General features: G+C 38.3%; 1 protein-coding gene across 1 annotated transcript in view; it reads right to left on the reverse strand.

The window, feature by feature from the left end:
* ccser1 (coiled-coil serine-rich protein 1) overlaps positions 1–15,018 on the reverse strand; it is a 108,729-nt gene that overhangs the window by 54,712 nt on the left and 38,999 nt on the right. Inside the window, exons 8-9 of the mRNA XM_053326217.1 lie at positions 11,876–11,953; positions 596–673 (exon numbers count right to left, since the gene is read on the reverse strand). Coding sequence (XP_053182192.1) covers positions 596–673; positions 11,876–11,953 — 156 coding nt within the window. The remainder of the gene's footprint in view (positions 1–595; positions 674–11,875; positions 11,954–15,018) is intronic.

The following is a 15,018-nucleotide window of genomic DNA, read 5'->3' on the forward strand; positions in this document are numbered from 1 at the left end:
TGCTTCTTTTACTTGTTACAAAGACTTCCCAATACTCTGGAAAACATTTTGGTTTACTGGATTCATCTGTTATTGCCTGTACAAAAAATCGTCATAATCAGAACAGTCAATTGCCTCACAGACAGCTGTAGCAGCATCAACCATTTTTAAAGCATGTTAGACAGCTGACTAGTATTTGTGCAAAAATCCTTTGAGAGATCCTCAAAAGTAATTTCCTTATAATGTTCGCAGAACTAAACTATTGTGCCACAACTGAAAACTGATGATTCCACAATATGATGATAATAATAAATAACATGATACATTTAGATATTTTGTGCAGCCTTCCTAGTTCTACAAAATGAACTACACCCACATAATCCATGTCAGTGCGAGAGGACATTTTGACTGTTCATTGTTCACTTTTAATATTTAACCATCATTTTAGAATCTATCAACCTGAAAAAAGGGGGTTTTGGTTGTTTAGAAGAATCAAAATGATCCTGCAAACAGAGCGTCAGGCATCAAGAAAAATGCAGATCTTTTTTTTATATGACAATTATACAAGATCCCAAGCCTGCCTGTTATTATCTCTGTTAATTAAACTTGATCTTACCAGTTCACTCTGGAGTCTGAGAATCAGCTCGTCTTTTTCTCTCAGTTGTTGTAGCAAGGCCTCCTCTCTCCCAGGATCCTAAATACAAGAAACAAGACACCATGTTACACATTACTCAGGTCATTGCAGGCAGCAGTGATTTATCTAAGGGACCATATTCCTGCAAAAGCAATAGTTAGAGCCAAACAGAATGACAACACACAAAAGTGTTAGTGTGTGCGTATTCATCTGGCTGTTTCCTTAAATGTGTGTGTGTGTTTGCAAGTGTTTTATGTGCATTTATGAGCATGCTTGTTGCTGGTCTTGCTGGTGTGTGCGTTTGCGTAATGAATGTGTCATGTGGTGTATGCTGCAGGACTGTGATCTCTCCTCCACTCTCTACGTCTCTGTGATAAACTTGGCGTGTCCTATGGTGGCACCCCAGAGCATATAGCACTTTAATTTGACCTTGTGCTGTCAGGGGACATTACTGTGGGGAAGAAGGAGAGAAGCAACAGAGACATAAGACAGAAGAAGGAGGAGAATAATGATACCAATAAAAATGACTTTATTTATATGGCACCTTCCAAAACAACTGATACAAAGTGCTGAACGATTATGAACGATAGCAAGAGTGGCTGTCATTAAAATGTGTTTGATGTATTCATCTGTATGATAGTCTTGCTGGGATCATTATTCAGCTTGTTTGTCTTATTTGTCCACTGCACAAATTGCTATCAAGTTCCTCTGTTCAAGTTCCTCTAATAAAATACATTGAGATGAATTATGTTTAAAATTTTTGGAATTGAAAAAAAGCCACCTGATTAAGTCTGCCAACCTGATTTTCACTGTGTGGGTTTTCTAAGACCTTGGCTAGATGGTTAAACAGACAAGAGGGAGCTACCAGACAATTTCAAACTGCATATTGGCTCATGGGGAGGTCAAAAATAAGAAATGAGGCTGGACTCCAGACCTAGCTGTTATCGTTAAAATATTAACTCAATTCCCAAAAGGACACGTCTCTACAGTAAAATCTGAACAGAGAGTGAGACAATGAGAGGAATAGAAGAAGGGAGATAATAAGTGGAAAGGAATAAGTGAGGTAGACTAGAGAGATAAGATGGGGGGAAACTAAATGACAGAGAGACTATCATTACCTCTTCAAGGACATTAAAACAGAGGAAAGGTGCATGTGGAAGGAAAAAAGAGGGGCAAATGAGGGAGGGAGAAAAATTAGGAGGGGGGATATGAGGAAAGGGGGACAGGAAAAGAGGAGAGATAGAGACAAGGAAAGGACAGAGAGGGCCTGAGGCTGAACATGATGGTCTGAAACCATGGGGAGCTAAAGGACAGACAGAGTAGACCACATGAAACCATATAGATACAACGTCGCCCTCTAAATCACCCTTATAATACACACACTGTGACAGCCTTAGAGTTTTTGTCCATTCACATCAAATTTCAGAAAAGTAAAAATTTAAACTATACATGATCAGTGTTGGAAGTAATTCCACTACTTTTGGCAGTAACTAGAAATGAACTAACCACTTTTTCAAATTAAATAACACAATTATAATTACTGGAATTTAAATCCGACTTGTCACTCATTACTTATGTCATACTAAAAAATAATGGACAACTGCAGATGATAGCAGATGAATGCTGCTCATCCCCGGATATTTCATCTTATGATTTAATGTCACCCAACCTCAATCAATCCATCAGCATTAGACTCATTTAGCCCATACAACGGTCGGCAGTTCAGGCAATGTGAGCTTGCTGCACTGGAAATATGGACATTACTTTTCCCTCCTCAAGATCAAGGACAAAAATAGACTTGTGAGTTGTAGTCTATGTGCAAGAGGCCTATCTATTAGTCCTATGATAAGAGATTACTGTCAAAAGTCTGATATTCAGAGTTATTTTACACTGCCAAAAGAATATTAAAACTGACTAGTGTGCCAGTGCTTGAGGCTACAATAAATGTGACTAGCAAAACATATTTTATATCATATATCGTTCCACTACTTACAGTACTTACTTTGGGGTAGTGCAGTACTAGCAGTGATTGGTAAAGTAACTCAATTACTTTTGAAATAAGTAACTAATAACTGTAAGTAATTACACATTTTCAGTAGCAAACACTATACATGAGTGTTACATCATGACTGTAATGAAGATATTAAACACTCAAATTTCTTAAAGGAAGCATGCAAAATGTTATACTGCCTGCATGATAAAGTCACTTGTTGAGTGTGGAGGGAGATTAATTTATAACACAGTGAAGTGGAGTGTGAAAAGCTGAGAGCAAGTACATTATCAAGGACAATGGGAAGATGCTGGTAGCACTAAGACACATTATGCAATACTTTCATACATTTTTTCATAATGCATGCAACATGATTTGATGGTTAATAGTAAAAGTTTTTTTTAAGAAAGTGTGATGTCATTGCCTCATAATTATGCCAATAACCATTTTCCATACAGCAACAGAGAGGAGTGCCATGTTTTTTATTTCAGGGAATTTTAATATCTAATACACCCAAAATATTTCTGCAAAGTGTCTCATAAATGTTTTGATGGCTTTTAGTCGTCGTCATAGTCAGTTTACAGGTGTAATTAATGTTGAGGTCTGTGTATGGGCTTTATTTAGGCAAATGATTATGGTCAATGAGGACAAAAGTAACAGCTTGTCTATTTGCCTCCGTGGTGATAAAACCTGCAACAGAATACCTTTCCTCGTAGGAAATAGAAAAACAATTAACAAAAACAAAACCCAGCAGGGTTGAATCAGACTGGACTATTTACCTGGCTTTATAGGGTAGTTACCGGTATTTATAGATAATAAGGACATTTCTTCTGCACACACACACAAACACAGTACAAAAATGACTGCCATGAGATTTGGATGAGACTGAAAAATCACTAACATGCTGTGACAATTACTACATTAGTCAGGCTCTAAAATTAATCTCACCCGAATAGGACTGAAGGCTGTACATAGTGTGTATCTTTCTGTGCCCTGTGTCACCACATATGTTTGATAGGTTGGGGTTTTTTTTCAGAACAGACTAAATCCATGTAGACTTTATTAATGTGTATGGTTTGTTTACAGGTCTGACCAAACCGAAAGTGTATAAACAGGGAAAAAAGATACAGAGATGGGTGTAAGCCACGAGAGAAAAACAAAAGGTTAAGAGAAAAAAAAAGTGATTTTGAATTAAATGGACTCAAGACCATGATTACATGTTATGAAGTACAACCAAAACACACAATACAATTATAGCAGAACAACGGCACCCAGAGGGAATGAAGTACAATATAAATTACTCAAACAAAGGTTGACATTTTTCAAAAAGGCAGCTAATCTACAAATAAATTTTGGCTGATATGACTGTAATAACAAAATTAATTCAAACATGGATGGATGGTTCAAATTGTACATTGGCAAATGCTTTCCTCTATAATTATTTTTCCTTTTTAGCAGTCAAACAAAATGTAATACTCATCTACCAGACGCTTCATTGCAAAGTTTACAGATCCTTTGATTTATTTTCAACCCTTTACATATGACTTTGGGATTTATAGTGTTATTTAACCTACTTCCTACTACTTTGGGTTTTTGTACAATGGGTACTCTTCCAAAGAGAGAGATCATAGTGTACTCAATCTAGGCCACACACCGTTCAATGCCAAGTGATCGGACATGCTTATATGACCTCAATGCTGCTGACAGCTAAATGAACACAGGCCAGGCATTGTAAACCCGAGAGCCTTAATGTGATATTTATTCATTATTTATTTCTATTATTGTTATTCTACTGCTAGCTCCGGTTGCCCATGCCAACCTGTGATACTGACAGAGCTGATGCTGTATGTGTTGTTTTTTTGTTTGTTTTTTTATCTTGTGGTCTTTTTGTTGCTGTTTCTATGTGACTTGTGGCTGCAAACTGAATTGCCCTGCAAGGATAAATAAATTGTTTGATTAATTGATTGATTGATTGATTGATTGATTGATTGATTAATTGATTAATTGATGTGATGACCTATAATAAAAAATATGTTGCCTAATGTGTAACCAATTCATTTCTGAGCAGCCCTACTACAGTATGTACTAAAACTAAAGGAAAACATTAAGAAACTTAAACCTTAAATCAGAAATCAGAGATCGGTTTGGTAGAAGAAGCAGCGCAGCATGCATGAAGTCACGCATCAGGTGGTATTCCAACCAATTTTTCAAGGCTGAATTGAATGGAAAAGGCAGTGGAAGAAAAGTGGGGCATGCGAATTTATTTCTAATGTGATTGAAATGGCCTCAGTGGGGATAAATCTGATCAGAATCATTGGAGTGCATCCACTTTATGTGATTTTGTATTGAGGTGGAGGCCACTCTATGTTTGCAATCAGCCGCCAGTTGAAGAGGGTATGGAGTTGAATTACATTCCCCTTTTAGCAAAAATTATTAAATTTGTTAAGTTTTTCAAGGTACCCACTTTTAAGAAAACAGCATAAAATAACTGCATAATTAAAAGCATCCTCCTTTTTATGTTTATACCAACATCTATCCACAGCACTGTACCTCGCAGACCACAAATGCTTGTGACTTGAATGAGTTGAGAGGGATGCCATTGTTGCCAGGAAGACTGTAACAGAGCGGAACAATCAGCTGATGTTACCACTAATTAATGTAAATAAAAGTATATGTCCCTGACTACACATTCCTGGACTGCTACTACATCTTAGGCTACCAGCATACCTAGCATTTCTCCATAGTAATGCTTCCCCAAAAACTTCACTCCTGTTCCTAAAATTGATTAAAAAAAAGAGAAATCTGAAAAATATGAGTTTGAAGGTGCCATTATAAAATGTCTATAGTATTCAATAAGTATTGTGGGCAACCATATCAAATGATTTTCACTTTCACATTTTTTAGATGATTTAAGAGAAAACCCATTCTACTAGAGACCAAGTAAATCACAACTGTAGGCAGGGGTCTGACCATGCAGAGCTCAATGTGTGATCCCAAGGACAATAAATTGAATTGTAAATCAGATGGGAAGCTATAAGAAATCCAAGGTAGGTGTGATATGAGTTCTACAATTGGATCAAGACTATGGCGGAATCCTAAATGTCTAAACTGCACATTATTGTATATTGGACTTCTGACCATGTATTGAATATTTAATATAGTCACAATGGAAAGTATTATACTTAAAATGGCAGCAATATAAATTTGGTAGCTTTCTGTGTATTTTACTGACTTGTTTTATTAGAAAACTTGTGTTAATTTTCCAGATCCAAACTTTTACTAACATCCTTCTACACACACTTTTATTTTACATCTTGTTAGAACAACATGCTAAAGTACATTCATTTATAGTATACTACAGTAACTGCCAAAGGAATACAGTCGCATCATTAGTACATAGTGTACACTTAAGTAAAAATACCTTGTATGGAACTGGAAAACAATAATTTAATACAAAAAGTGCCACCATGATGGGATTCTACAGCAAAATGTTAGAAAAATGGTGATATGAAATTCATTACATGGAGCCTTGGTGCTGTGTTAATAAGCTCTCAACAATGTACAGTTAAAAACCACACAAACCAGCACACTCTGACTTGGTGTAGGTAAGTGTGGTTCATTACCTCTGATATGAATTATCTCTCCATGTCTCCTGTCTGCCTGCTGTCTATGTTAAGTTTATTCCTGCCTGGCTTTTTATTCACAGCACATCATAATCAAACTTTAATAACAAACTATTTATGCGTACTGACAGAAGACGGTGAGAGAGGCTTCTTAAGTGTAAAAAAAGGAGAGGAGGTGAGGAAAAATATGTCACATACATATAGATATAGTATCATGTCCTCAAGAATGTATGACAGAGAACTGTGACCTTTATTAATATGAGGAGCAGGGTATCATTACCTTCCCACATTGTTAGGATACAGCAGCTTCCACAGTACTGATCAAATGTGTGCATCTAGATACATACATAAAAAGCTGTGACAATTTGAGCCTCCTGTATAAAACTGGGGGGGCTGTTGTGTCTGATAAACAGTAGCAGTCATGTGCTCAGTCTCAAGCACCTCAAAAAGCAGTAAAGCTGACACCTCACACAGAAACTGTTAGGTAACCTGTCAAAGCCGTTGTGTAATATTTATGCAGTATGAAATAAAGGAAAGACGTCACATGCCCTGCCTCCTAAAATGTAACAGGAGTCACTGAGCTGCCTCTTGTCTGGAACTACCACTGACATTTATTTAAAGAATAGTAGAAGTGGTCATAAAAATAACAACAATTAAATACAGTGAAATACAATATTTCCACTATATTTCAAGTTGCAGAAACAGGGACCCACAAGTGACAAAGTAAAAAATGAAGTGAGTGGTTACACAAAGACAAACCATGGATTAGATCTAATACACAGTCAGACTATAATTCAATCTTGACTATTTTAAGAGGGATTACCTGTCCATGTCATTTGAGTGAATTAAGACTCTTTTGAAACTAAAAAAGCACAGTTTGACCCAACAGTTTAAACTGCTCAACTTCATTCACATCAGCAGAAACTCTACAGTATGTCTCCTGGAAGCATTTTAATACTTACAAGGACATTTGACTGTGAATAATCAGTGATGAGTGCTGCGGTAGCAGAAATAATATATCCAAGGTGTTAATGCTTTCTAAAAGTTATTTTCCCTGTCAGTGCTCATTCCCCGACAGTCGGCTTGTTTTACACGTATCAGCAGGAGTCAAGGATTGTTATTATAGAAACACAGCTGTAGAGTTCAGAGATGGCCTGGGGTTAGGGGGTTAGGCTAGCTAACTTTTTAGGCTTAAAACCATTTAGTCATCATCTTTGTGCAACCCGCCTCAGACTTAACTGGCTTTCTAAGATGTTAGTGTAATAAATAATTTAAAATGTAAAAGGCCTAATTCAAATTTTGTAATTATGAGTTTTGATTTTACTGTAAGATATCAGACTGATATGAAGGAACAGAAATGTTTATAGATAATATGGACAGTGATTTATGAGAATTATTTTGATCATCTCGCCCTCTCTCTTTCTCTCTCTCTCTCTCTTTCTCTCTCACACAGACATTAACACACTTCACAAAGAAAAGACAGAGACACTGTTAGGGGAAAAGGTTACTTGTAAAGAGCAAGTCAGAAAAAGAAGACAAAGATGGAGAGAGACAGAGTTCAGGCAGGCAGTTTGTTTTGTGTTTCTGCTTTTTCATAAATGACATTTTATATACATTCACATGTGGGTTCTTGTTTGTCAGGACATGTACACATGAAACTTTGTGTGTTTTCTTCACTCGTTTATCCTTTTACCCTCCCATACTGCGACCTTCTCCATACTGCTGGTGGCAAAGATTCTACAATTATAAATTCACATTCATTGTAATAAATTATTAATTCCTAATTTTATAACATCTGACACAATGATAAATATTTCACTATAAAAAGAAGTCCCTCCTGCCCGCTCTATCAAAGGTGAGTGTACACAAAACATCAGTTAATTAGGTAAAAATGTCTGAATACACCTCTGGCAGTAGTGTGAGCGTTTGACTTCATCTCTACATCTTCTAAAATACAGTAGATCGCTTTAACTGGGACAAAATCTGGTAAAAATCATGTCATATGCATTGGGTCTAAATTAAACTAGGGCACACTGTGACACTGCAGCCTCTCAGGTGGCTACCGTAAATTATTTTTACACCCACAGAGTCGTTTTCTGGAGTGCCAGGACAAATTCTCTTCTTCTCGCCCCTCCCTCAATGCCTTTTTTTCTTCTTGCCCTCCCTTCCCACTTTCTCTACCACCCTCCTCCTCATGCTATTTCCTCATTTTTTGCTCTCTCTCACCTACATCTCTTGCACTCCTGTATTCATTTTCTCCTCTTTTTACTCAGTTATCTAACTTCATGCCATTGAACTGAATGTATTCCTTGCATATGCGCTTCAACTGAAGCTTCCTCGCTTTCTTCCTCATCGCTTTTCTCCTCAATCTATCACAGCCATGTTGAACAATGTCCTATTCTCAGCATTTCAACTATTTTCTCATGCAATGTCTTCTACATCTTTGTGTTATTTCTTTGCTTTTCTCTACTTGCTCTGTCAAAAGGTTACACTTTACCTCCCACCTTGTTACTGATTCTCCCACACACACAAAACGACTTTCTCTACCTTTTTCCATCTAAGGCCTAACCTGAACTCATTCAACTCTTGCTGCTTTCTCTCTCTCTTATTTTACTCTCGACACCAATGCCTCTCCTTTAGCCTCTCGCTCTCTCTCCACTCCAGGGTAGGAAAGAGGAGGTTCAGGATATTTATGATAAATGCTTCATAGATGATCAATACTTCTGAAAAAACAACAACTTTATGAACAATTGAATTGTCTGGAGCATAGGTTTTCTTATTAACTAAGAAATAAGGCAGATATCTATAATTGTCTACCTCTCTAATTGTTCTTCCACCCCAACCCAGTTGCAGGCCTGCTAGCGAAAAATGGTTACAGCACATACCAAATAACTGCAACATCTCTGGTTCAATTCCAGCTAGGAACCCTTAATTCCCATGTCTCTATCTTGTTTCCTGTCTGCCTCTTCACTGTCCACTGTCCACTGTCCAATTAAGGCAAAAATGCAAAAAAAAAAATCCGAAATATATAAACATTATACTGTATTTATACATAAATACACATATACAAGCATTTCCTCAGTAAATATCATTCATAGATTATCAGGAATTCAGCTACAAACACATTTAAAACCAGTATAGTTTTTATATGAGTGATATACACTGTAGCACAAGATTATCAACCCACAATAACTGGGATGAATGCTTTATCCACAGACTGATCAGGTCTTGCAGTATGTGGTTTGGCTTGTTTTATCGAATATTTTCCTCTCTCTTTTTCCTCACAGAACTACCTCTCCCACATCAACCTTCGCTGTCTGTCCATCTGAACACTGTCCTCCACCAGAGAGTTTGAGCCGTGGCCTGTGTCCTCATGCTGTGTCCCACCCTACATTTTTAATTTTTCCTTATCATCCAGCTGCCACGATATTCCATGTAGGTCAATAAAGAGGGCACATACTCGCACACACACACGCACACGCACACACACACACACACACACACACACACTGTCATTCACACAGACACAAATGAATCTACACTAACTAAGCCACTGTGACAAATTGCACCAACAGAAATGACTGTATGCGGGTCTACACAAGTACACTGATGGAAACACATGCACACACTTACATACATACATACACAAACTACAGTAGAACACTAAATAAAAAGCCATGCCCAATATTTGCTGGCACGTTGTCAAATACTGAGGCCGTGGTTTGTGGTTGAGTTTTACAGGACTATTTTATAAAGTGCTGCTACCGACCGGAGGAAGCCAAAATATTAACCTCTTTTTCTGACATGTACCCCATTATGTTAAACTGATGCCTATTAAACATGTTGGTCTAATGTCTAAATAAGAACCCCGGTCACATTAACATAAATAGTCACAATGCAATCTCAATAGGGCGGACCTAGTGTTTCACAGGGCACAAGTTTTAATTGAATGCTGTTGGATTAACATAAAAGCTTCTGCAGAGGAAGGTAAAACATGCACAGAGAGAAATGTGGGTCTTGTTTCACTTTCTGCTATTACAGTAATAAATGTAACATCTCGATCTCATATATCTCATCTCCTATGTGCAAAATCAATTTAATAAATCAGCAGGAGATTCATCTTTTCAATTCACATCGGTGAGAGAGATAACTTGACATTCTGTCTTTTGATGATTGCCCATAATTGCTCCGTAAAACAACTACCTAAATTTACTCTCTAATACTGTTAAATGATGATGATGGAAGTAGAGGTTAGATTCACTGAAACAGGCGAGAGCACCTTGCACTCATGCTGGCCATTCATTAAAGCTTCAACAGTAAAATAAGTTTTAAAACCCATCAGTGATGCGGCTTGTGAATGAAGAAGAAATAACCCAAATATACCGCGAGCATCATCTCTTTCCATAAATGTCCTCTCATGTCTGGAGGTAGGGACATTATTGTAAAAGCCATCCACGTCCAAATGACGAAGTAGCAATATGACGTATTCCACGTCTGGAAAGTGCTTTAGACGCAACTTTCAGTATGACACAGTTCTATAAAACACCACCACAGGCCTTATAAAGTACCACAGAGTTGAAGAGTATCATTCCTTCTCCTCCTCTTGCCTCAATCTAACAAGAACTCTGCTGCCACCCAAATAAATCCCAGAGAAAAGCTTGACGAAAGCCCTTCCTTGGTAAGCCTAAACCCAGCACAGACACACACAAGCACATACTTGAGCACTCACTCTCTCTCTCTCTCTCTCACACACACACACACACACACACAGACACACACACACACACTCCCTGCAGAGATGAATAAATCTCATCTAGATCGCACAGCTCTGATGTCCTAGGTTGACAGAGGGGGTCTGAGACCTGTCAAGCCAAGCAAGGCACTTTGCCCGTCTCTCGTTCAGTTTATCCCCACCTCTCTCCCTTTTTATCACTCTTTTTGTTGCTGTCTTTCTTTATTGTTCCCCCTCACTTCCACCTCCATCCATCCATTGCCTTTCTACTCCTCTTTTCCCTGCTTGATCTCTCTACGACTCATTAGGAGCTGATGTGGATAAAAGGGCTGTTTATTGTTCTCAAATGAGCAAAACTGAAGGGGGCACGTGGATTAAAAAAAAGATTCAGTTGATTACAGACAAACTGTTGTGTCGTTTTAATTGATCTGGCTGGCTCAGTGTAGTCGAGGTTTGTGGGATGAAATGTTGCCCAGTGTATAGTTTTATTAAGAACAACAACAGACCATGGCAAAAATACTGCAGTTGTTTACAACAGCAGTGTACTATGTAAGCTTTTAATACTTCATTTGAGTTTCCCTGTACTTAAAGAGAGTGTGTGTTTGTGTTAACCAGATTAGAGCAAAAACAAGTAATTTATCATGCACTTAACTATTATTTTTTCACACTAATGCTTAAGTCTGTTAATACTGTAATGCAAATATTCATACAGTAGGGCTCTTTTACGTGTGTTTTACCTTTATCGTCATTTAAAATCCGATTATATCCACTACGAAGAAAAAAAATTACAAGAAAACACATTAAAATTATTTCTCTCTCGTACACCAGCACATTCATACTTCATTTTAGCACACTTCCACATACATAACATTGTACCAATCCATAAAACTACATAAAATGGTCTACTTTATGGTTACCTTAAATGGGAGGGACTTTTCACTGCAAGGGCTAATGGGTAGAGACTGTAGGCTGCTGGCAGGACTTGTCTCTGCGCTCTGTAGAAGACAAAAAGCATAAACATTAAGATAACATGATCAAGATGAGGTTGGTGATACGCATTGCAAGTGTTGCTGGTAAACTAGTGTTGTGCACAGAATCTTTATTTCCAGGAGTCTGTTTGTAACAGAATTAAAGCATATGAAATGAAATCTAATTTTGTTAAGCAGTACTGGAATTACAGCTCACCTGAACGTCTGGTAACTAATTCAATCAGAAAATAGAAGAAGTATGACAGACGTGTTCTATTAAGGCAGATGTTCATTCAGGCTGCAGTATCGTAAAGCTTTTTATGTAGTAATTGTTTTGGCAGAATGTCAGCAGAGTCATTTAGTCTTGTTTCTGTAGATTTCAGGCATCTCTGGTTCATGACATGTCAGGAAATCTGTGAACAGCTGTGTAAATACAATTTCATGCTGTAACTTGTATTTTGTCACCTGGTTTCTTATATAATCTCTGTTTTCTAATGCCAGCTGTGATCAGACACATTTTGGCTCTGCTCCTTGACACAGGTGTCTACTGGGCAGAGAGCAAGGGCTGTGAGGGGGTTCCAAAACACACACACACACACACGCACACACACACACACGCACACACACACACGCACACACACACGCACGCACGCACGCACACAAAAGCAAGCTGAATACAGTACATACTGTACATTCATGTGACAATGGGTGCACGTTCTGTCACATGCACATGCAGACACACACACACACACACACACACACACACACACGCACACGCACACGCACACGCACACGCACACACACACACACACACACACACACACAAGACAGAGCAAAGGATGGTCTAAATGTCACTTGTGAGGGCTCATGATAGGACAGATGGGAGAGCGGGAGAAGATAAAGTCATGTCTTAAGCCAGGACTGCAGATAGTGATGTAATGTGGCATGGTAAGGACATGACAGCACACACAGGGAGGATATGACAAGATACATGACAAATCTGTGACAACGGACACGGAGATCAAAAGAGAAGTAAAGTAAAGTGAAGTATGAGCATAGTCCATGCTCCACACACTCGACTTTCTAGTAAGGTCTTCTTGCCATCTGCTGCCCTCTTGGAGATTAATATGCAAGACATCCTCTTTGTTGTTTGAGGTTGAGGACCATATTTGTAATCAACACACCCTAAAAAGATGCAAATTAAGCTAAAACACTGATACTTCAGTCACATTTTTGGCCTACTTTCAAGTTTGAAGGTAGCTCTGCGAAACCCCAAATCTTTGCACACCACAAATTAGGTAGTTTATTAGTTTGGCCGACCTTTTAAAGAAGCGTACCTCCCTATCAGAATTATAGGTGTGCTATTGCGTCAGGCCCTCAATGTGTCATCGGTGATCAATGCCTTTCTCCATGTATAGAGACAGGCGCACACTCACTGATATACACACACACACACATACACACTCTCTCTCTCTCTCTCTCTCTCTCTCTCTCTCTCTCTCTCTCTCTCTCTCTATCTCTCTATCTCTCTGTCTAGCTTTCTCTCTTTCTCACACATACACATTCTCTTTAAGGTCACCCCTGTCCCACAGGCCTTAACACACAACTGTCCCTACAATTAGCTGCGGCTCAGTAAAAAGCCTTTCAGATTTAAGAATGGGGGAAGCTGCCTGGGAGCTCTGGATTTAATGACTTGCACTTCCCAGAAGCAAAATGTCTAAAGATGATGAATGGCCTGAGAAAGGAAAGCAGGTTTGGTAGTTTGATACACCCCTTTAATCACATCCACACATCAGTTAAATCAAGAAACAAAAAACCTTTAAATAACTCAAGGCGCATTCAAGCCCACTCTCTTTCATTGACATTTGGCTTTTTATCAGAAGGCAGCACCATGAACAACATACTGTCATGCAATTTAGTGAGTTCTTTGAAAAACACAGGGTGAATGCTTTGAATTGGAAAGACTGACTGTGTGGGTAAGAGTTGTGTTTGTTTGTTTATTAAGCCTGGGCCTCAGGAGTTCTGCTGTTAAACTAAAATTGTTTGGAACTGACTCTGTGTAGGAAATAGCTCAACACACCCTCCCAATATATATAAATTGTAAGAGTTCACCCAAGTTTTTACTCATGTTGATGACTTATTATCCAGCTACTACACCTGGTGAATTCTGCTTCTTGTCAAAACCTGGTGAAATGATGGCCGCAATGATGAATCCCACTGTGTAAAACGCACTGTGCAACAGCATTTTCAACTACATTTTTATCATTATCCACAGCTAACCTTGTAACAACTACATTGCTGAAAAGATTTGGTCGAGGCAGCAAGAGTAAGCTGCTGCCACAAGTCAAGCAGCTGCCTCAGGGGTACAAGTAGCTGCGATGGATAGAGGGGCTGCAGAGCTAACAGGGCCTGGCGGTGTGTGTGTTGATATTGCACAACCATGCCCACAAAGACTAAGAGTAGATGGTGTACAAAATGGGACTGTCACAGTTTTGCTTGAATCCATAGCTGACATTGACAAATAGGGATCATTGTGTTAGGCAACATTAATGCACACATGGACAGTGGCGTTTTAAAAATGCTCCTCTGTACAAGCAACAGAAAGAGAAATAAATCAAGGGTAGATCTCTACAGCTGGCTAAAATATGCAATGTTCTGAAATATGATACACTAGATATAATCAGCTGTTATGCATTATCTGGCCTGTTGGTTATTTGTCAATTTTTTGTCACTTTTTGACAGCAGCCATGATTTAACTGGCATGTTTTATTACTTTTTATTGTTTTAATCGCTGTACATTATCCAGGTTTCCTGGTTACTTCAGCAACATTCGGTCACTTTATAAATGAAGTCGTCTAACATAACTGAACTTAGCATATGCATTTAAGCATAGAAAATGTTTTTTCATTTGCTGTCTCAGTTGGTCACATTGCTCTTTAAAAATGAGCCACATCCTGTAATGGGAAAAACTACAGTACTCACTGTAGCTTAACGCATGTAGTATGTGAGTAATGTAAGACCCTGGCTCATTTTTTCTCAGCAACATTTTTGTAAAACACACCTGACTGTTTATTGAATAAAGTTAGTGTACC

The sequence above is a fragment of the Scomber japonicus genome, chromosome 9, assembly GCF_027409825.1.
Source record: "Scomber japonicus isolate fScoJap1 chromosome 9, fScoJap1.pri, whole genome shotgun sequence".
Lineage (NCBI taxonomy): Eukaryota > Metazoa > Chordata > Actinopteri > Scombriformes > Scombridae > Scomber > Scomber japonicus.